The 23,002-nt window shown below is 41.1% G+C and overlaps 1 protein-coding gene across 10 annotated transcripts in view; it reads right to left on the bottom strand.

The window, feature by feature from the left end:
* Nucleotides 1–23,002, bottom strand: part of TTLL5 (tubulin tyrosine ligase like 5) — a 137,456-nt gene that overhangs the window by 93,093 nt on the left and 21,361 nt on the right. For 9 of the 10 annotated variants that reach the window (XM_051621465.1, XM_051621470.1, XM_051621469.1 and 6 more), the window contains exons 10-16: nt 17,307–17,408; nt 17,101–17,192; nt 14,683–14,790; nt 5,540–5,621; nt 3,924–3,985; nt 3,078–3,169; nt 524–565 (exon numbers count right to left, since the gene is read on the bottom strand). In XM_051621465.1, coding sequence (XP_051477425.1) covers nt 524–565; nt 3,078–3,169; nt 3,924–3,985; nt 5,540–5,621; nt 14,683–14,790; nt 17,101–17,192; nt 17,307–17,408 — 580 coding nt within the window. Of the gene's footprint in view, nt 1–523; nt 566–3,077; nt 3,170–3,923; nt 3,986–5,539; nt 5,622–14,682; nt 14,791–16,675; nt 16,750–17,100; nt 17,193–17,306; nt 17,409–23,002 lie in introns of those variants that run through there. The other variant, XM_051621474.1, reaches the window with a different exon arrangement.

Below are 23,002 nucleotides of genomic sequence, written 5' to 3'. Positions count from 1 at the left end.
TCAGTGCTATCCTTTTCATTCAGACTTATTCCATCTCCTGTAGTACACCAGACAAAAATTCCTCCTGCTTCTCCCTGCTTGTGTGACACTCCTATCTGCTGCTGTATTCACCAGCTTCCTTTGCTTTTGCACTTTCCTTTTCAATGACCAACCAAATCCAGAATCCTGTACTGCCATTGTCTTCATCATTTTATGACCAGAATGACAATTTTATCTTTAAGCATTTATATCCAATTTCTTTAAAATGCAGTTCAGAAATGCAGGTAGTCTTGACCCAGCTGACCTTGACTGTCAGCACACCTCATCTATTCTTCTTTTAAGCCACTAGAACTGATGTTAAATGCTTTTCAACTTTTGCCTTTGCCACATGGAAGGGTATGTCAGTACTTGTCCACTTCCCCCTGGCCACCAGGCTACTCAGCTGCAAAATATATTTTAGGACAAATTGCACCAGAAGTATTGTAAAACGTAACAGTTGAATTTGTGTCCTTTATGCTGGTGAAGGGAGCTGAAAGATACTTACCAATCTGGTGTTTGCTGTTAGAGTCTGTGCAGAAACAGGACGCTGGAAGAGACACACAAAAACAATAAAAACCTTGTGTTCTCCAGGACATTTTCAGCCCTGTCTGAGCTGCAGAGTGGTGAGCACCCTAAAGCAAAAGGGTGTAACTGAAGTCCAGAGATACAGCTACTAGCTTAATTCATCTCAGTTCAGGTCTTCCAGAGGAAAATATTTAATAGCTATGTATTAAGGAGAAACAGCTGCTGTCAAGTAGAATTGTTCATAAAACATAGTAAAAATCCTGAAATTCCAGAAGCCATTTCATTTTTATTATCTCAACAACATTTCAGTGCTTTTAGAGGAACAAGATGATATTTAATATTCCAAAACAGGTGTAGAAATATCAGCAGAATGTCAAAAAGTACCTGTACTACTTATCTGGCATCAGGCCTACAAGCAAGACCAGTTTAATGACAGCGGCAGGTTCAAAAGAAAATTATTATCATAGAAGCTTAGATTTTTCTTGCCTTCAGTGGTATTCAGGCTGCTTTCCTCCTCTCCAATGCCCAAGAGAACCAAATGGTGTAAGAAAGGATTCTCAAGAGAACTATCTATCACCTCTCCTATGAAGACAGGCTGAGAAGAGTTGGGGCTGTTTAGCCAGAAGAAGAGAAGGCTCTATGGGCCTACAGTGACAGGAAGAGGGGTAATGGTTTCAATCTGAAAGAGGGGAGATTTAGATTAGATATTAGGAAGAAATTATTTACTGTGAGAATTGAGAGACATTGGAACAGGTTGCCCAGAGGAGCTGTGGATGCTCCCTCCCTGGAAGTGTTTGAGGCCAAGTTCGTTGGGGCTTTGAGCAATCTGGTCTAGTGGGAGGTGTCCCTGCCCATGCAGGAGGCTTGGGACTAGATGATATTTAAAGGTCCCTTCTAAGCCAAACCACTATATGATTTCTAGCAGTACTACTGCCAAGGTCTTCTCTGCAGCTGGTCTTTACAAAACAGGTTGAGGTCCCTTTATTGCTTACAATTAATTGAAAAAGCTCCAATCCAAACCAACAATAAGTTACAAAGGAAGCAGCTAAATAGTTCATTTCCCTAGAGGGAGAAATGCTCAGAGAATCAAACCAAAGAAATTGCACAAGGAACTTGCAGTCCAGTCTGGGGAAAATCAGAAAATAGAGTAACTATCTCATGACCAAGAATGCTGTTATTGGCATTTCCTTCCCAAGAAGCAACTGTTACAATGATTAAAGATTATCTAAATGAACAATCAAAACTTAAACATCATGAAGGAGTTAAATAAAGAGATTCAAAGTATACTTTGCAACTGAGAGTGGGAATAGAAGTATCAAAGATCTGACAATCTGAGATAAAATGCATTCAGCAAAAGCAGGCCAAAACATTCTTGAACCATGGAAAGGTCTACACACCTATTTACCCATGGGGTTTCCATTTAGGTACTTCATATAAAACTCTATCACTGGATTAGAAGCCTATTCTTGGTAAACATAAGTAAGGAGGACACCTGTCCCAAAGGTAAATTAATCCCATCTTGTAACCACTGCTCTGTCATAGGAATCTTTGCACATTTCAGCTGGCCAGGCCTTACACCTATTTGTGTTTTTATAAACAAAATAAATCTGTAAGTTTAAAGTCTCCTTAAAAATCAATGCTTCCCAACAGCTCAATTTCCACAAAAAAGTGCTTTTATGGTCAGAAAGATCTGTATGAAATCCTATCTATTACATTGGCCTTGGAAGCTTTGGACTCAAGCCACCACACATCCTACAGATACTCAAATCTCACCAGCCATTCACCTCTCTCCCAGTGACTCAAGTCTCAGTTTTACAAGAAGCAAAAGGTTGCAATTTCTGTGAGTTTTTTCTATACCAAAATGGACAGTGTACTGGACTTTGCCACTGAACAAAAATGACTTTTCATTTCCTAATTGAAGTTGGGCTACACAGCCACATTGCATGTCCCTCACAGGACTATATGCATCAGCTGCAGAGTGTCAGGATACACCATTTGCCCACCTGCCAGCAGAGAAATGCTTTTGAAAGTCCAAATGTCATATGGGATCTCCCAGTCTTTTGTGAGTGCTCTACTTCCACAAATACTTAAGGAATCCATCTCATAGCCAAAAAGAGACAGAGAACAACTGCCCTTCAGCATTACAGTGCTACAAAAGCACTATCTCAGAACAAAAGGTAATAGACAGTCACAGCAAGCCATATGAGACCTCAGTCCAAGGATCCCCAAGAAAAGAAGTAAGAGATTCCAGGAGTGAATGGGAAAGAAGCCTTAAATTTCAAATGCAAAAAGCTCTTTCTGCCTAGAAGGAGGTCTTGGAGACTTTTCATAAAGCTTTAAGGTTCTAGAAGCTTGTTGCCCACAACAAAAGTGGCTTAACAGCCCATAGCTCAGGTGTATCCTCTGAGCCTCTTCTGTAATGATGCTAGAAATCCAGGTAACCTCAAGGACTGGCAATCTCATCTGTGAGCCCAATTCAGTGAGAATTACTTTCCTACTGTCCCCCTCAGCTCTGGCTTGTTGAAGTCACTTACCTGCAGCTTCTGGTATGGATTTCTCCTGACAGAATCAGATGAACGAGAAGTGGCTCGGCTTGACTGCTGGCCTGGATCCTGGCACACAAAGCCTATGGGTATCAGGAGCCACATAAGAACTTAAAAGAGACACAAACCCTGAAATATAAATCTAGCATTCTTGCTAATGATCTCAGACTATACGTGACCTTCCTATCTCTAGCCAAGGACCAAAAAAGATGCTGTTCTTCTTTATACCTTGCTTTGTCTAATCCCAAACTGAATATTGCATTACATTTTTTTAATAAAACTGGAACTTGGCTTAAAACCAAGTACTTAAATCAATGAGTTACGAAGTAGTAGTAGCATAGAGATAGGCTCTGTTTCTTAAATAGCTGAGCAGGCTACCTGATGACAGTTCTGCCTCTTTTAATATTAGGGTAAGTTGCATCAAGTCACTGAACCAAGATGTACTAGGGGTACCTAAAAGGTGTTGTGCATGAGACAGACATGCAGCTTTCACAACCACAGTGCCACTTTTAACACAGCCTAACCAAACCCCACAGGGTGGATTTTTTTCAACCTAAAAAATGAATTAATATTGATTGAGGGCTAAACAAGTCACCTGCTACAGAAGAGTGTCTTCACATACTGAACTATGGACTCTCAATACTACCTAACCATTACAAACAACCTAATTATTCCAAAGCTGAAATGTCCACATATAACTACTCACTGCTAAATACAGTCACTCTCCTTAACTACAGTTCTCCTCTATTATACTTTTCTAATAACAACCAGCTCATAAACCTACCTTTTATAGGTTTAAATGAGAGAAAGATCAAAGGAGATTTTTGTTACACTCACCTACAAGAGTGAACATATCTGAGAGCATGCTAGCTTTGATCTTCAGGTCCAAAGGAGCATCACTATCCCCACATGCAACAGAGGAAAAGAGGAATTATTTGTCTGACATTAAATGAGAGGAATGCATCAATATCCAAGATATCTTCCAATATAGTTTCTTTGTAGTAGCCTTTCACATAGACATAATCAACATGGGAGGAAAACTAGGTGATTTTCACACTCATAGGTAAAGTTGAAACAGCAACAGATTATCATTAACCTGTGTCCCTTTATCCTTTTTCACAGCTTTAGTCTTCTAATGCAGCAATGTACTGCCTTGTCTTAGCTCTATTTGGCTAGAAACATTTTCTTGGCATGTATCTATGCTACATTTCATTGAGTAGACAAAGGTTGCTGTTGTAGAATTCTTCAAAACCACAATTATCTCTGCCCCTTCCACATTAAATCATAAAATCATATGGATTAGCTTTAATGGATAGGAACAAATTATTAAGGAAGGTGATAGATACAAAGAAGTCAGGTGGTGGGGACAGATGGGAAGCATCCATAATTTTATCCAGTGGGGGGGGGGGGAGGGGGAAATACATTAATGAAGTTCAGATCAAACACGCAAAGTTTGATTCCTTGAGAGCGGAGGACTCAGCTGTGTTCTACAGCATGGTGATAGATGCCAACAGTTTGGACAAATAAAAATGGCAACCATAACAAAGCAGAGCAAAGAATGTAGATGTGATTTAGAGTTTTAAGTAGTAAGGGATACAAATAATTCAGTCTGTATGTTTATGAGGACAAACCACCAAACCAGGAAATTAAATGTTATGGTACCATTCTAGTTGTACCTGAAAACAAAACGGGTACCATGGAAGCTTGGGTTACGAACAGTGTGTGAAAAAATTTCTATGCAGGATAAGGAAGAGGAAAAAAAAAGTAACACCAAAAATCACAAGGAAGGTCAGAAATAGCTATTTCAGGAAGATATAACTTAAAACTTATTTATACCATCATAACTGAAATATTATTCACAGCACCACAAAAGTGTACGGTGCATCTGCGCTCCTGCGAAGTTTAACAGTCGTCCAGAAAACACACATAACTGGACATGTACAAAAGTAAATCCTCAAGTTTCACTAGAGTATGAGGGTCTGCATAAGAGCCAAGACAATACTCACTCTTTTGATCTTAAAGACTACTAGACTAAAAATTTGAGCCCAAGTATACACCTATATACTCAAATCAAGCATAATGCCTGAATTCTGCTTGGACTCCAAACTCTTAAAGTTTCTATTCAGCCAAGCAGACTGAAACCCCACATAATCATCTGTAAAGTCTCAAAATTTGTCTATGATGGGAGATTATGAAGCATTAACAATGAAGATGGACTGTGGAGGAGAAATAATGAAAATGAAAATGGAATCCCAACCATGTTCTTTCAAAACCTATTGCCACAATGTTTGTTTATGCAATGGGAAAAACAAAGGACTGTCCTCTCTGTCAGTTAGTAGTGGAACAAATACTCTGCAGGCATCATGAAACCATGCCCTTCTAGGATCACAAGTTTCAAGGACAACCATCTCTAGCCACAGTCCCAGCCTCAAACTAAACAGGGAATCACTTACCAGGCCAATGATGGGGACAGGTTCACTTCCAACAGCCAGGGCTTGAGAGTGTCATCAATAAGGACATCAAATCCATACAGCTCTGAAAAGAGAGCAGACACTAAGTTTTCCTTACTGTACTTTTAAATATTCAGATAAAGTCCAGCATTAGTCTCTATCAGGTCATTTCTACCTACATAATTTATGTTATATTTAGGGAACACTCTAGGGCTGTACAAACAATAACATTCACAAGTGGGAAATTTAACTTCCTTGGAATCAAGATTAAATATATCCTGTCTAGGGGGGAAAGAGGGAACAGTAAATGAGTGTCAGGAAAGTATTATATAGAAGAAAAAACACTTTTCTGTCCACAAAGTGCAGTTCATGCAGAACTCTACTACTTGTTTTCACATAGATTTGACATGAGCACACAGGTCCCATCTACTTATTTCACTGGATCCTGGAAACAACAGAACTTAATTCTCCTTTTCACTTTTTAATCCCTATATTCATTGTTCCAGTCAGCTATGGAAAACCTTGCTTCTTTCGAGCATCAGCTTGTTTTCTACTATTCCTATATGTTTGTCTGCAATATTCCCACAGGAATGTAAGAGTCTTCCCATCAGCAGCTCCACCTACATATATACCCTCCCGTAACTCTTTATCTTAATTACAGCTTGCCACGTTGCAGCAAACCACCATAGAAATATATTTTCCTTAGTTTCTAAAACATTCATAAGATATTAAATCTGCTAGATGTGTTCTGCTCTACACAGGTCATGTTAAAGCCAGATTCCCGTTCCAAGACTGATTTTAATATTTCAGTCTACACACACGTTCTCTCTAGTTTGGAAAAAGCTGCAAGAAGGATGCCACACAAAGACAACTTCAAATCAGAAGCTGGTGTTAATGCAGTTCACTCTCCAACATTAAGAAATACAGGTAACGATCATCAGGGCAACTTATGCACATTTTTTTTTCAAAACACAACAGAACAGGGTATTGGCAGAGAAAAAGTATTTCCATGGAATTAACCAGTTCCCTAGTGCCTGGAGTGAAGGCAGGAGAATTTCTTTGCCATGCTGCTTTCCTTGAATTCTGGCCTTGGTCTTTTGTCGCCTGCCTGACGTGGATGCTGGCTCCAGGGAGCTGGACTGCTTGACAAGATCATCCTATGCAGACAGCTGTGTGAGAACTCATGTAGTTTATAATGGGAAGTTAATGAGCTGTAGGGGGGACTTAGAAGGGGAGGAAATGGCAGCAGAGTGAGTATTGCCTGCTTACTTTTCTAGACTGTGTAGCCAGACATTAAGTGGGAAGCAAAACATCAGAGAATTAAGGAGGTGGTTCACTCCAAAGAAATGACGCTGAATCTATGTTTTGCTCTCTTGCTCCCCAGACAGGAAAGGCTGCAGTAGAGGGAAAAGGAGGAGGTGGGGATTTTAAGTGTAAACATTAGAAAAGCATTTTGACCAGGAGAAACTTCTGATTATTTTCATACATTATTTCAAAATACAATCTCAGGTTTGGTGAAGACCTGTGACTCTTAATGGCACAGCAAACTCCAGTGGACAGGCAGCTCATGCCAGAGGCAGGGATGCAATGAGCAGGCCTGTGGCAGCTGCTAGTCTGCGACCTCCCAACCTCAGTCAGGAAACAGCATTTTGTTCTAACTAGCTGCTACTTCTTTTACTGCTGGCTATCCCCTCCCTCTGCCCCACAAAGGACCTTTTCTAGTATTTTGGCTCTTCTGGCTTTGTCCTTCTCTCCCACACTCTTCTCTCTTCCAGACCACTTGCTCTGTAAACCTACCTCTTTCCCACCCAGTTACTCACTCACTCTGTCCACTTTCACAAATACATATGGGAAACCTCATGACCTTAGCTAGCCTTGACCATGCTGCTGCTGCACACTCCTTTTCCTTCTGTCTGCCTTGACTCAGTTTCACTGTTAAACACAGACACCTAATGCCATCTGCAATGCCTTAGGGTTTCCTAGGAAAACTCTACTGCTGCTCCATAGTGCTCCAAATCTCATTTGTTCTAGGTCATAGCTACAACCCCTAGACAGATGTCTCTGCTGCCTCAGGGCATCAGGAACAATGCGATATCAACATTCTGGCAACAGAATCAAACCTCACAGGTTCCCATATAGGGCTTTGGACAAAGGGGTTCTCAAGTCTGCCTGGCATACTCAGGCACAAACAGAAGATCAATTATCTGTTGTTTCAGCTATCCTACAAATATCTCTTTGGCCCTCTTCTACATTTGGAAAATGCACTGCCTGGTTAATATACAGAAGTATCCTTTCTACTGTGAAACTCCACTATCATTTGTTAAAAAAATACATAGCACAAAGATGTAGTCACATGATCACAGCAAGACCAGAAGTTAATCCTCTGCAACTACCAACTTCAGCAAGACTGCTGTTTTCCTCTGTAGATAGAGTAAGGAAAACAGAATGACTGAAAGAAAAACACATGCCTCAGGATGTGACCATGGTAGGTTTATGACAACCCATCTTGCACCACTATTGTTATTAAGAGAAGAACAGAAGAAACTAAGATTTCATACTTCCAGTGTGCCTTCCCTTGCTCCCCTCCTCTTAGTACAACAATCCATGAATACATGTTTCAGCCTTGCAGTTTGCTAATGAGACTGGAATTGTATCAGGAGGTAGCAGCTGTTGCCAAGACTCAGCAGGAACAGCCTGCTTCTCCCCCCCAACCCCTGTAAAGAAGTCACTGTTGACCAAGCTTGAGCTTCCCATCCTCCCAACAGGAGGGCTAGCTTCAGACTGAAGTCTAACAGCAACAGTTCAGGTGGAGATTTTTTTTGCCAATGTCATTATTTAAGACTAACTGGAAGACTACAGACAGGGTCTCAAGCTTTTTGGTTCTGGTCAGCGACCACATATTCCAAATTTGTCTTATACCCTGTCAAAGACTGCATTGGCACTCTCTTTTAGAAAATATTTCCAAATAATCTGCTATTCTCTGTAAGCCTAGAAACTAAGTCACAAGCCTGGTAGTGCAAAAAACATTTTTTTATTTTGTGCAGAATGAATAAGCTCAATTCCTAGAGGGTTGCTGTAATCTGGGTCTTTGTTTTCAGCTTGTTCACTGGGGAAAAAGAAGTTTTATTGCAAAGTACAGGTTCTGTAATTGAATTGAGACAACCTGAGGTTATGAAAGGACACACATAGACTGAAAAAACGCTGCACGGTTGCTGTATGCAACACTCAGGTTTTGCAATAAAAACTGATCATCTTATGTTAACCAGGAATATACTCACAGACATTTCTAATGCAAGGAACTACACCCGTGCCACTGAAATTCAATTCCCTTTTTCCTTCTTGTTTTTTCTGTGCTTTATATAAAACTATCCTGCAGACCATGCTTATAGACCACATGTGCCAAGGAGCTTGGTTAGAAAAGTTAACTGTGCTACTCTTTCATCCAAAGCAGCAGTCAGTGCAAGAGAGAAAAATCTTCGGAGAGTATAGCAATGGACATGCTGCTTTGTTGGACATGCTGCCAAACTTGAGGCTTCAGAGACTATACAATATTTTGTAAAAAAACTCCATTTTGTCCATGAGTGAACTCCGTCTCTTTATCTAGTGATGGTACAGCACATGCTTCAACTCCAGTAGATCACATCTTAACAGCTATGGGACATAAACAAATCTACATCTTGGGGGCTGTCCCAGTCAGGTCCAAATCTACAAAAGGTCAACATAACAGTTTAGGCTTTGATAAGCAAAAGGCCACACTGCATCATATGAAGTAACAGAATAGAAGCCTCTACTCTAGATACCAAAGGCTTTGGGGAAAGTACTGGTGCTGTAGGTTTGCATGGGAATTTGCACTCCAAATAATATAGCGTAACTCCCTTTTTTAAATAAATTTAACAGAGAAAGACTATCTCTCAGTGTTATTACAGGTAAGGACCCAACAAGTGGGGACAGAATTATTCCACATGTCAATGTTCATGTCTGCTTTTGAGACGCAGTGTGCACTTGCCAGAGTTTGTTATGCTAGCTTAGCCAAATGTGTAATTACCTCATTTAGAGGCATTTTTCTCCACAATAGCTAACTAGAGAAAGTCTTTCACTGATGACTTCTTCAACACTTTTCCTTCTACTGAAGCCTAAAGAACACTTAGTCACATTGCCAACAAAAGTCTTCATAAGTGGATTAATTTCAGGGTGCCTACATAGAATCATAAAACATCCTAAGTTGGAAGGGGCCCATAAGGATAACTGAGTCCAACTCCCTGCTCCTTGCAGGACTACCTAAAATTAAACCACATGACTAAGTGATTGTTCAGATGCTCCTTGAACTCTGACAGGGTTGGTGCTGTGACCACTTCCTTGAGGAACCTGTTCTAGTGACCAAACAACCACTCAGTGAAGAACCTTTTCCTAATGTCCAATCTGAACATCCACTGAAACAGCTTCTTTGCCTTTTCTCCTCTCTTACTGCCAGTTACCAGGGAGAGGAGATCAGCACCTTTGCTGCCCCCTTTGAGGAAGTTGTAGACTACAATGAGGTCACCCTTCAGCCTTCTCTTCTCCAAGCTGAAAATGCTAAGTGACCTCAGCTGCTCCTCCTAAGTCTTGCCCTCAAGACCATCTTGGTTGCCCTCTTTTTACATAAGCCACTACTTTCTTTGGTGAAGAGAAGACTACAGTTGGGCTCATCACCTATACCAAAACCAGACTCAGAATCATCCTTCTACTCGCAAGACAAAAAAGCTGATAAGGCCATCTTTAAGGCTACATCAAAGAACAGGGGTCTTGGTGCAAACTGGCTGCCATTATAATCCTAATCTTACAGGCAAATAAATTATCACCCATGAAGGAGAAAGTTTTCCAACGCAGATGTGAGATCACAATGAGCAAGAGGGTTAACATCCTAATAACCACTTTTGGACATCACTTAACTTCTCTTAGGTCACTGAGGAACAGAAGAATAGATATAATGCTATGTGTTCTTCAACAAACTTAGGTGGCCAAATTAAGAAAATGTAGTAGCAGGCAGATCAAAATAAAAGCCAGATGATTCCATAGATAAATGGGCACATGCAGTGAAGGGGAAAGAGAGCATGTCTCCTGACTTCATTAGCCCAAGTTCTTCTGATTTCAAGCTCCTAAACTCCAACAACCTTTGCCCCAAGCAAACTAGGAGACAAGAACATGGTGTTCTTCACTTCCATGTTCTCATCTATCTGCTAAAGACCTTAATGTCACTGTAAGAGCCAATGCCAGAAGAAGATGGAATGAGAAGCCAGGGTTGATTCAGACACATGTCCACTGGTGATAAATTGATAATTCTGGCAATTTCTTTATGACTGTTTTAGGAAGAGTTAATTCTTCCTAGATCTGCCAGAGCACCCTGAGAAAGAAAACTGGTGCTACCAAGCTGAGAACAGCTTCCTGTTGGTGAAGAAACCAGAACGCTTCTGCAGCAATAGGGATCCTGACTCAACTGAGCTCTGAGAACTAAATCACGAACAATCCATTAGCTATCATTTAAAGCTATGAAGTGACAAGTAAGGAAAACAGTGCAGGGATAGACCAATACTCCTACAGGAGCTATCAATTTAAGTCCAACACCTTCACCTTGCTTTATGCTTCAGGCTCAGCTGCAAGCTTTGTTAAGTTTTGAAAATATGTTACAAAACCTACCTTGACACATTGGATCATCAAAAGACCTGTCGTGAAAAGCACAGGGCTCCTGAATGTGATGGTAGCCAGAGGACTACCAGGACATCATTATTCAGATTCAAAATGGCATCAAAATGGCATACTAGCTTTAAAGAAAAAACTGACAGTATAGGTATAAAAACTGAATTAATTAAGCTTTGCAAAAATAATTAAGTGGAGGAATACCTGTTCTGCTTTTCCTTGGTGTGTCATCTATGAAACCAGAAAAAGATACAATATGTGCATGGCTGACCTATGTCTCTAAGCAGGAACTCACTGATACTCATGTCAAGCAAGTCTGCATATAAATTCCTTAAGAATCTCAATTTTTAGCATCCTACAAAAGTCATTGGAGAGTAGGCCAGCATTGTTCAATACTACAAAATGCTACCAATCCCCCAAACAGGTGAACTACTACTACTAAGAAAAATTAAATGCTCATGAAGAACAACAACATAGATGGTTAAGAATTGGTGATTAGATACAAATTAAGACTTTTTAAAGCATTTAGCTCCAGGTCAGTACCACTCTAGCCATACAGTAGTTTTTGTTTGTGTACACCACCTTAATGTAGATGGGATTAGGATAAGCCCACACAATTCAGCCTTAGGACACAAGAGCAGCTCAGAAAGAAACTCAGGGCTTTGGTGGGATCAACAAACATAACCTATTATTCTATCCTGCCCTGCCTTCTTGACTGCTGACTAGAGCTGGGAATGAAACAGGGAACTTCAATCTATTGCTTCTCCAGGCTCATGTTTCAATGAGTACAGAAAATTACACTACACTGGGTACTGGCAAAAATGTGTGCTGCACCCCATTCCCTTAATTTCATCCCCTACTAAACCATCCTACAGAGAGATTTTTCAGACTGACTGAAAGCAGGTCTTGCTGCCTTTTCTATCCTATCCACAAGTGCTTAGTCCAGAAGGACGACAATGCAGTCTTTAATCGACTTGGGCATATGTATGCCTATTGTACATCCTGCTTTCACTGAGAGTTCATGTCTCCCAAAGTCAGTGCAAATCCAGCTTCTCTTCAAGAAGGCTCCAGAGGCAACCATCAACCCAACTGGTGACCAGCTTCAGGACAGTGGCTCAGCACTCTGCAGCATGCCCTTCTCTGGAGCTACTGGTTAAGCAGTAAAGCAGCTCACAGGACATGGCCGAAAGAGGACTTCCTACAATCCTTCCACGAGTTGTCAGCAACACTCTGCTTTGACATTAGAAGAAGAATCATGCTGACCTACCACTCTCACTTTCTAGGAAAGCATGGATAGCTAGAACCATACAGATTGTCTCACCAGTCTTATTTTAGAATACAAAGCAGCCATGAATGGAGTCTCTCCTCTTAAATCTAGAAAACAAGTATATTACATTTAAAAGGCAATTACTTGGGAGAGGAATTAAGGACCACAGCAGTGATAAACTGTTAAGTGGGCAACCTAATCCAGACAAAGAAGTACTTGTGATTTAATTTTTAGCAATAAGGTAGCAACTTTGCTGGAGTCCTGCTCCCTAAAACAACATTTCAAAGAGTAAAGTAGAATACATATTAAGTTATTCTTATTTTTCTAGAAGCTTTCCAAAAAAGGCCAACCTCTGTATCTGACTCTCAGATACAGGTTTCTGGAGTCTGAGATAGACTGATCATTTGGAAAGTATCTCAAGACACGCATGCAGTTTCATTGTTCGCAGCCCAGAATGAAAAAAAACCCCAAGCTCTGGGGAGCCTCTGGATGCTGCCTTGAAATCTTCACTCCCAGTTTTCTCCCCCATGTTAGCATCCATCAGCTCAGCCATTCTGAACATTTCCAGCTAGAAAAACTGCCTTCTTTCTGGCAGGGTTAAAAGTGGCACAACCAAAGCATGTCATGACAAGACACATGGCTGAAGGATGAGCCACACAGCGTGACAAGGGTAGTTCAAATCCTTGGAACAAGGACCACCACTTAATTGTGGGGGAAGGTGGCAGAAAGTACTGAGCTCTGGAAATGCCTCAGGCTCCCTTGGGAAGCAGTATGGCTCCTACTTAAGCTCTCTTTCCTGGGAAGCTCTTAATTTATGTTTACACTGAAATAAATGGAACAAAACAGTTTATTTGTGGGGGAGCATCTGAGAGGGTGGTTAGTGCAGCCCTGGGGAGGCAGCAGGAAGTGGGATAACCTCAGAGCCAGGCCCAGCAGAAAGTACATGAAGAACATTAGTTTCTACATACACAGCTCAGAGGAATCCAGGGACACAACTTCAGGAGAAAAAGGGAGAAGCAGAGAAAAAGACAGTTAAAGTTATTGGTGTGGGGTTTATTTAATCCAGTTGTTAATATTTCTGGAGTAGTTGATAAACTGTTACTTCAGTAAAACTATTATCTAACTGATAAAACCCCTTGTATGTCCAGGTTCTCCAACTTTTAACAAAGGCATCAGAATCAGTCAGAAGTAGTTATGGCCAGAGAGCCAGCTAGTTTGGCAGGTAACCAAACAACGTTATCAGCCATAGCTCCTCCTTGATTCTTGACTGTCTCATCACTCCCAAATATCCAAAGATTACAACAGTTATCTCACAGAGTTGAAAGCTGCAGAACTGTCAATACTCAGGTGCAATGAAAGGACCACAAAAATGGATTTATCTGTCACAGATAGTTAAATATAAGTCCCAATACTTAAACACAGGTAGCTAAAGCCAAGCTTGGTCTCTGGTTTAAGCACTGACTGAGAATAATTCTAGACTCCTTTCCCCTGTCCCACGAAGGACTCCACTTCGTGCATGTATCCATATGAGCAAAGGGTGGCTAAGAGCAGGAGGAGGCCTCTTTAGGGAAGGTTGGGAAGCAGCCACTGGAAAGTGGGAGAAGGCACACTGTGGTACCAGCCGCTGCTTTCTGAACCTAGTCCCAGGATCTGCTGCCAGCGAGTTCTCGAATCCCTTTGCCAGCTCACAGTTCTGCACGCAGATTCTGCCAGAAGTAGGCTTTGACGCCACCATGCGTTACTCTCACACAAGCACAAGCCCAGAGCATTATACCGCCGCCGTCATTCCAGGCAGTACATTCTGCATTCCTTCCTCAGATCCATGTAGGACAATAACTCAGAACTACATGGGACTAGATGGCTCAACAGAAAATACTACAATATCTAAAGGGATGTTTAATCACCCACAGTTATCCTTTGCAAGGGCACTAGTAGGTCGGGAACTTCAACTTTCCAGCACTTCCCCAGTTCCCTTCCAAGTTCCTTTTCATAATCCCATTTTCAAGCCTGAGGTTCTGATGAACGACACAGGCACTAGGGCAACTGTGATTCAGCCACCCCTGCCCTCACAGAGGCCTACACTGAGAAAAACAACAGTGTCTGGCTTCTTGCAGTAGGGAACACATGCTTCTCTGTAGCATCAGAAAGCGGGTAGTTTCAAACAGTACTCGACAGCCCATCAACAAAGCTGTCCCCAGTGCCTTACCAAAGCAGCTGCCACGATGTGAAAGGAAAGTTTTACAAGCTGTGGCAATGGCCAGCTCAGCAGAAACTACAGTCTTGATAATCAGGTCCTCCACGCTGGCCATCAGTGCTGCAAGGAGGGGACAAGAAAAAAAAAAAGAAAAAAAGTAGATTGTTAAGCAGCACACAATACCTAGAAAAGCATGAGAATATGCATATGGATAGATACCTTTGTGAACCAAAGCACATGAAAGCCTATGGATGACAAAGCAACGCTGTTTGGAAATCCATGCAAGCATAAGTGTATAGATACATGCGAGAGTATCCTAGTGCAAAAGTGTTCACAGATGAGAATGAAAGTGGATATATGTATGGTGCAAGTAAGCAGAAACACGTGGCAAGCACATCAGCACAAGTCAGCTGGAGTCACTGCCCACTCAGAGTATTATGAAGGATTAAAGAAGAGTGGGTTGGTGAGATAAGCCCTTAAACTACAGAGAATAAGCCATAGCCACTGAAATACAAAAGTTTTTCTTGTGGACTTTTGAGATAACTATTTTGTGATGTTGCACCTTCCTCTAAAGCAGCTGTTCCCATACAGTGATTCACAAATCATTTCAATATTATGTGCCTGGTGACAGCTCCCAGTCGTGCTGACCTATAGGTAATCTGCAGTAAGGAAGCTCTCTCCAGCTACTCTATGAGCCTGTAAACAGAGCTCAGAAACAGGAATCTGAGCTGACAGAGGGAGGCAAAAAAATACACATGCTAGACATAGACCTGGATTCTATGCTGGGCTTGGAGTGAGTCATACAGTAGAAAGAACACCACACAGTTTCTGTTTTCAAGGACAAGCAACAGAGTAGTGAGAGGAGAAGGGATATACAAACACTGGAGTCCTAGGGGGCTCCAAGAAAGTTAGAGGGACTTTTTACAAGGGTATGTAGCAATAAGATGATGGGGAATAATTTCAAACTGAAAGAGGGTTAGATTTAGATTAGATATTAGGAGGAAATTCTTGACTGTAAGGGTAGTGAGAAATCAGAACAGTTTGCCCAGGGAGGTGGAAGTCTAATGGAAAGTGTCTCTGCCCATAGCAGGGGCTTGGAACTAGATGATCTTTAAGGTCCTTTCCAACCCAAACCATTCTATGATTCTAGTCTGAAAAGTTAGTAGGGACAACAGGACAGCCTTTCCCACCCCTCAGAGGGAGCACAATCCAACACATAAGACCTCCAGAAAACCCACAAAAACATTTGGTAATCCCCATCACAAAGAACATCTAGTACAAACCACTTGAGTAGAATTTTGATTTAGGCCTACAACTACTACTTCTCATGTTCAGATGATGACATGCAGGGACCTGAATAATTACAGAGGAGCATGCAAGCTAATTCAGATGTGAGCTTCTGTGTCAGAAGACAACTAAGTGGAAGCAACTCAGCATGGGAATGTCTACGTGCACATAAACATCCCAGAGCACAAAAGCCTTGCCAGGACTTTCTAGCCAGCATTCTGCCTCCCTATGACCAGAACCAGATACATCAGAGAAAGGTGCAAGAAGCCTTTTAACAGGTAGATAGAGAAATCTGCTTGCATTGCTCAGCAGTTTACATAATAATTAAGAGTGTATGTTTTGTACTTGAGGTTGGGGTGGGGTGTGGAAGTGTATCAATATAAATAACTATGCATAAGCAGCTTACTGCAAACATACAGGGCAAGTGATTGAATGGCCATGCACATATATGATGGGGAAAAAGTCTACTTCCATCTGAAAACCAGATTCAGACCCCTTCCTCCAACATCTATGTATTCCCTGACAATATTTGCAATTGGACATAGCTGCTATCAGTAGTGTTACTGATGTCTCAGTATCACAGGTAATTTATCCCCTAAAGGATATACCTGGATTCTGCTCTGCAGGTGCATTTACTCCCAGCAGACCTGGCAAAGGTGTGGAAGAGGGAGCTTTTTTTTATGAAACACAGACTGAAATGAAAACACCCAGCAAAAACCTGAGCCATGGAAAGATGACACCACATCCAAGAGTCATTCAAACTGGCACAGTTCTCCAGAAGTTGGTCACTCATCAGACTGAACAGGCCATGGGAGCAGTAGAGGGAGGGAAGCTTTTAGAAGGAATGGAATGACCTTAAGAAACGGGAAATGTAGGTAAAATATTAAGAAACACACCCTGAGAAAGTCTCAGAATATTACTTGCAAAAAGGAAAGGGATAGGACTCATCACTGGGGATAGGACTCATCTCTGGGGATAGAGAATAAATGTGCAGCTCTAGTGAGTAAGCTGTAAGAAACAATGCTTCCCTCCACCCTGCTCTGGTGCTAAATGGGACTCACTGGGGTGTCTCTCTGACTTCTTAGGAACTTGTGAGATGATTAAGATCCAACAAAGGAATAAAATAAGAAGAACAGTACTGACCTGCAGTGTCTCTCCCCTCTTGTTTTAAGTACCTCAGCATTGCACTCATGCTCCACTTGTTTCCATAATCCTCTACTTCAGGATCATCACAGCTAAAATAAATGAAAGGAGCAAGTTGACACCACTGGCCTCTTTAGACTTGTACCAGCCTTAGACCAACTTAGGTAAATTGACCTAACTTGTAATTCTATTTTCCAGCCAAGTACCTGACATAATCTCCACTCTTCTTGTTGACACTGTAGTTGGTCAGATGCATGAACTGGTTTTTAATGTTCTTGGATGCCTGGTCATACCTCACTGTTGCAAACCTGTAAAGAGGGTTAAAGACTCACAGTATTCCTTGAAGAAGAAATACGCTTGCTAAACATGACCTACTACACACAGCACTCAGCAACAACAGCTAGAAAGAGAACACGTAATCCGACTTCATCAAACACAACCTCTCCTCACAAAAAATACAGTTTATTCTGTGAAATGCACAGATTCAGAGCAACCATACTACATATGCATACCACAGTCAGTATTTCCTGAAGTCTCATACAAGCACAGCTCAGTTCTTGTTTACTCCAGTGATGCGTCAGGAAAGGCAGAGGATGGGAACAGATTTCTTCCACCACCAACCACACAGCCTGCAATTGCCAATCTCTTTCTAAACAGGCATCCAGGAAACCAAGTACAACCTGTGAGTCAGACCAGTTTGCCCAACAGCCAGCATCTACTCCAGGGTGCTGTCATTCTCAGAGACTACACAGCCCTTACATATCTCAAAGATATTACCTAGCCTCAAAAAGGAAAGGGACTGTAGGGAATATTAATATAAGGAACAAGACACTGTTACAAACTATGTAGCCTCCATGTGAACCCTTTTGCAGTCAACAATATTACACTTCTATCAGCCTATTTATTATGGAAACAGTGGTAGCCTCCCAACTAAAAGGCATTATCTGTTCTGTAACGAAGTACTCCATCACCACTCCCTTAGCTGTACAATACCATCACAGATGTTGGTGTTGAAATGAATCAAAGAATTGACCCAACTGAAAAATAACCCATGTTTTTGGTTTTTAAGGTGTTTGAGAGATTTATATATATATATGTAATCGTGTGTGTGTGTGTGTGTGTGTGTGTGTGTTAAGGGAGAAGGAGAGCTCCCTGATCCACCTACAAAGTTGTAATCCAGTAAGCTTCCCCCTGCTCCATTGGCCACACAGGCTTAAGCTATCCATACTCTCTTTCCTCAGCTATCCACCTTTGTTTTACCTGTACAATATCAGCACAAGAGTATCTGTACTGCATAGCAAGCCATCTAAAAATAGCCTTTTTGCCAAGCTATTTTTAAACATCACATCAGTCCACTGCATGGCCACAGAAATGCTTGTGGTGACAGTATACAATGGACACCACGAACCCCTGAATGAGCACAGGAGTACAGCACAAATTGCACTGAAGCAATTTAAACAGTAATCTTATCATCAGCACATCTCTTTAAGAAGAGGTTGAATGAATCCAACTGCTAGTACAGTTGCCCATGCTACCCCTCCATTACAGCTTGCACTGTGCAGGCAGAGGACAACTGAACAGGAAGGGAATGGTCCTTTCTGTGCCAGGAAAGGAATGGGTCAACACGAGAATGAGTACAGCAGTCAGGAAGAGTGCAGAACTGCATCTCTTGATAGCCATGCCAATTTAAAGTGTTTAAAATTACACATTGTGCAAAAGTTGCTTTCTAAAGGTATAGTTGCATGATCAACCTTTGTCAGTTTAAGGATGCACTGCAACTGAAAGCTCATCACCTGTTCAGTTGCACAATCCAGCCACTCTCCTTGATCTGCTTCACAAATTACATAGCCACAGGCAAGTCAGATCACTTCACATATCTGACAGAACAGCCACTTGAGAAAATATAGAAAGTTACCAATTAACTTAAAATCAGATGCAGGTACATCATCCTTCAGACCTAAAAGAGTGTTAGGATGCAGAGTCAGGACAGAAAGAGGGCAGTACCTCCTTTTTAGGAGCAGCCACAAAACCATTTTAAAAAATAATCAAACATTAAGGAGAGGGTAATAATTGTGGTGACACTTGCAAAATCCTACATCTAGACAAGGACATGCCATCAAGTTAAATACGATGTAACAGAATAGTTCCAATTGGAGGGCATCTACAATGATAATCTAGACCAACTGCAATCATTTTCTGATTCTGCATGTAATAAAATCCTGTTTCAATATATATTTTAGGCCACAGACTTTGGAGAAAAATAAATAAAACAGAAGATCAAGGGCAGAATTCAGGTCATCTGGTTGGCAGAACGACCAGTATGAGCCACTGCTAACCACCACAGCTCATAACAGCAAGCATGGTTGTTTTTTTTTGACTAGAACAACAACAACAAAAGCACAAACCCAAAACAAAAAGACCTTCACTCTGACCATCCTTCTATATCACAGTAGCTTAAGATGCCAATGGCTTGAAAGAGATAAAGAGGAGTAGGAAAGGATAAAGAGTAAGTCTGACATATGCTATTCTAAGAAGCTCTGGCAAGAGGGAAAGAAACGAGACAAGAAGGGTTAGTTGCAAGAAAAGGAAAACAGATTTAAATGAAGCTTTAAAGCAGGAAAAGGGAGGCAGTTCCCAAGAGAAAATGGAAGAGGGAGAGAGAGAGGAGAATTTGGAGCATCTGGCTCCAAAGAAGTTAGCATCCAGAAAAGAATGCACCTGCAATTTGCTGTATTAATAGTCATGCTTCCTCATCCTTCCCCTATTATTTTCTGTAGTTCAGAAGAAGATGAACTATACAGGAACATCCAACAAGATACACACACACAATAAAAATCCTTCCTTTAGAAAGAACTGACAAAAAACCCCCAAATCTCATTTCTCAGTGAAAATGAAGACACTACTGCCCCCGCTTGGTAGCCATTTTGAGAAATAGCTTTCCAAATACCAATATTAGCAAACCCATGAAGATGTTCACTAGATTAAATCTATCCTGAAATACATAGGCAGGAGCAGGAAAAAAGAAAACCTCTGTGATGTAACCAACTCGTGGCAAGATTAAACATGTGAAAAAGATTTTGCACCATATTTTTCTGAGCTTTAACTACATAGCAAGTCAGAGCAGCTGGCAACAGAAAGGAGTTTGGAAGTTTGGATTCCATTTCCACATATTTCCACAGCTTAAAGTATTTCAATATCTTTTCAGTTTAACTGTAAATTTCCTGGATTTAGCACTTCTGTTTTGAAAATAGTGACAACAGCCCTATCATACATTTTGCTCTTAATTATTATTTCATCATATCCACCTTAACAATTGTTTATTGGCAGCATACTGAAAGCATCTGTTGATAATATGCTTTCAGCCCTATCCTGGAAGATACTGAGCACAAGCAGCAAGATATTTCACAAAGCCATGGCTCTCTTGATACTTTGAAGCAGAGGTAAATTAGGTTCACCATGCTTATCAGCTGCTTCTTTTTGTAATTATGCACATAACCATAAATATGAGGATATGAACCCCTGGAAGCCATAGACAATACTTCTAAACAATAGTATTTCTTTACCTTGCAATGCTGCATTAGCTTCCTTGTATAAAGGCCATCCTCAATTATTGGGTGGTCTGAGCTCCATGCACACAGAATTTGTATTTCCTCAGAAACTATTCATAAGGGATTTCAATGCATTCTAGAGCTTGCAATACATAAACTTTCTCTTCTACTAGGATGCTGTCACCTTAAGGGATATCATGAGCCAGTTCAGCAAAGCATAAAAAACCCTAAAAAAACCCAAAACGTTCAGTGACTCAAACCTTCTATCAAAAAGCCCAAGCTTTAAACAACAGAATTAAACACCACTTTCTCCTAAAGTTCATCTGACAGCCTTACTAGCCTCATGCTCTGTGCAAGTCTGTAAATGGAAAAACCAAATTATTTCTGGAGCCTCTATCAATAGCCTCTGGATGTTAGAACAGTTCAGATCACAAATACAACACTGGCAACAGCCCACACGCCTTACGCAGTGTTTCACACTTGCTTGGGATGAAAGAGATTACTTCCACTGAAACATCAGTTACAACTACCTTTGATACTCTACAGTTCTACAATTTTTCATACTATGCTTCACTGCATCTTTCTTCCACTGTAGTAACAAGGCTACTCATCCACCACACTCCTTCTCTCCAGGAAAGACAAGAGACTTGTCTTGCTTCAAAAGAAATTGACACTAAGGTCAGAGGAACAGGCCTTACAGTAGGAGTGAAAAGCAGTAAAACTTCAATGCCTGCAAAATATTCTAGGTGTTAACCCTAAATTAGAATAAACTCTTGAGAAATCTTACAATCTTTTAGAGGATTTTTTTTTTTGGGCCCCACTCTTTTCCAATTTCATTTTGGGATCCCATCTTGTGCAATTTCAGCCCCGCCCCCCCTTCCAGTTTCATTTCAGGGGCCCCTCTTTTCCAATTTTGGACCACTTCTAAGGACAGAGTATTTGTCACCTAAAAGATAAGGGCCAAGATCCTAAAAGCAATTTAGAAACCATATGGTAAGGTGGAACAGAAAATAAAGGGCAAGCCTGATGTTTTCTCAGTAACACAATTTACCACAAGCACATGCTGCAACACTGCACGAGCTATTTTCCTAAGCACTAAAGGCTTCATGCCCAGGTATCTCATATTGCTATAATCCAGCCAAAGAGTGATGAAGGCACAAATAACTGAGGCCAGGTCACCATCTGCCAGGATAGGACTGTTTCCTAGCCAAAGCATTACTTGTGGATGCTGCTATGTGGAAGCTTGCAATCAGCCAGGAATCCAAGAGTACTCCTAAACTGGAGGCTGGACTGTCCACATGTGGATGTGCATCTTCAGCCAAAGGAGACTATTTTATGAAATGAAACTCTTCAAAACACTATCTGCAGCTCACTAACATCACCTCTTTCTCACTCTGCTTCAAGCAACTCTTATTTTCTGTCCCCATGATCCGATCCCATCCAAATTTTGGACTACTACATAGGCTTTGCCATGCAGAGACCCAGCACATTAACACAGCTGTGTATTTCTGGTTATTAAGTTTGTGTGGTCTGAATGGATCCACTTTGCTTTGCATTCTTACAAAGAATTTTCCTGTAGGACTTGTAAAGTGGAAAAAAAAAAAAATTAGGAGCAGGTGAAATTTTCCACTATTAGTCAGACAGGAAGGATTCCTGCCACTTCAGTGCCTTACTCTGACTCCACCTCGTCTAAACCAGCAGTTCTTCTTGTTAACAATGTGAAATACTATAGAGGTAACCAAGAAAGGAATGAATGTCTGTTCTGTATCCACCATCAGAAGGATATGAACTCTGTTTTGGCTTGAATTCAGATTTGCTTCCCCAGTAACACAAGTTCTAACCACAAGTTTTGAAAGCTGGATTTCTCCTGTGTTGACTGAACTCTCTTTCACTTGCCAAGGGATTTGGAGGGTGGGAGTGAAAGGGAGACAGGCAGAGGGTGCAGGAGGCACAGTCTCCCCCCAGCTTCAGCCTTGAGTTACTTCTGTTACATGTATTACACAGAGATAATACAGCTCACAGCAGCAAGGCCATAGGAAGCACCTTCTCCTGAGGTTACACTCTGCTTGTATTCACTGTCTGAACTGAAAATCTCATTATATCAAAGATACTCACTTTCATTAACTTGTTTCCCTGACCTTCCTGCACTCACATTTTCTCCAAAATCCTCTCCTTCTAATGAATCTTGTCCTTTTAAAATCTGAGGAAAGGGATAAGAAAATTAAGGACACCTACGAACATTATATACAGGAGATTAGATTCCAAAAGCCTCTAAGAAGAAATATTGTGGGAGAGCTTCTACCCCAAATACACAGCTAGAAATAAGAAAGGTTAAACCGAGGTTGACTGTGTAC

Source organism: Apus apus, chromosome 5 (assembly GCF_020740795.1).
Source record: "Apus apus isolate bApuApu2 chromosome 5, bApuApu2.pri.cur, whole genome shotgun sequence".
NCBI classification, from domain to species: domain Eukaryota; kingdom Metazoa; phylum Chordata; class Aves; order Apodiformes; family Apodidae; genus Apus; species Apus apus.
The sequence above is the reverse complement of the archived record's forward strand: the minus strand, read 5'-3'. Positions and strand labels throughout refer to the sequence as shown.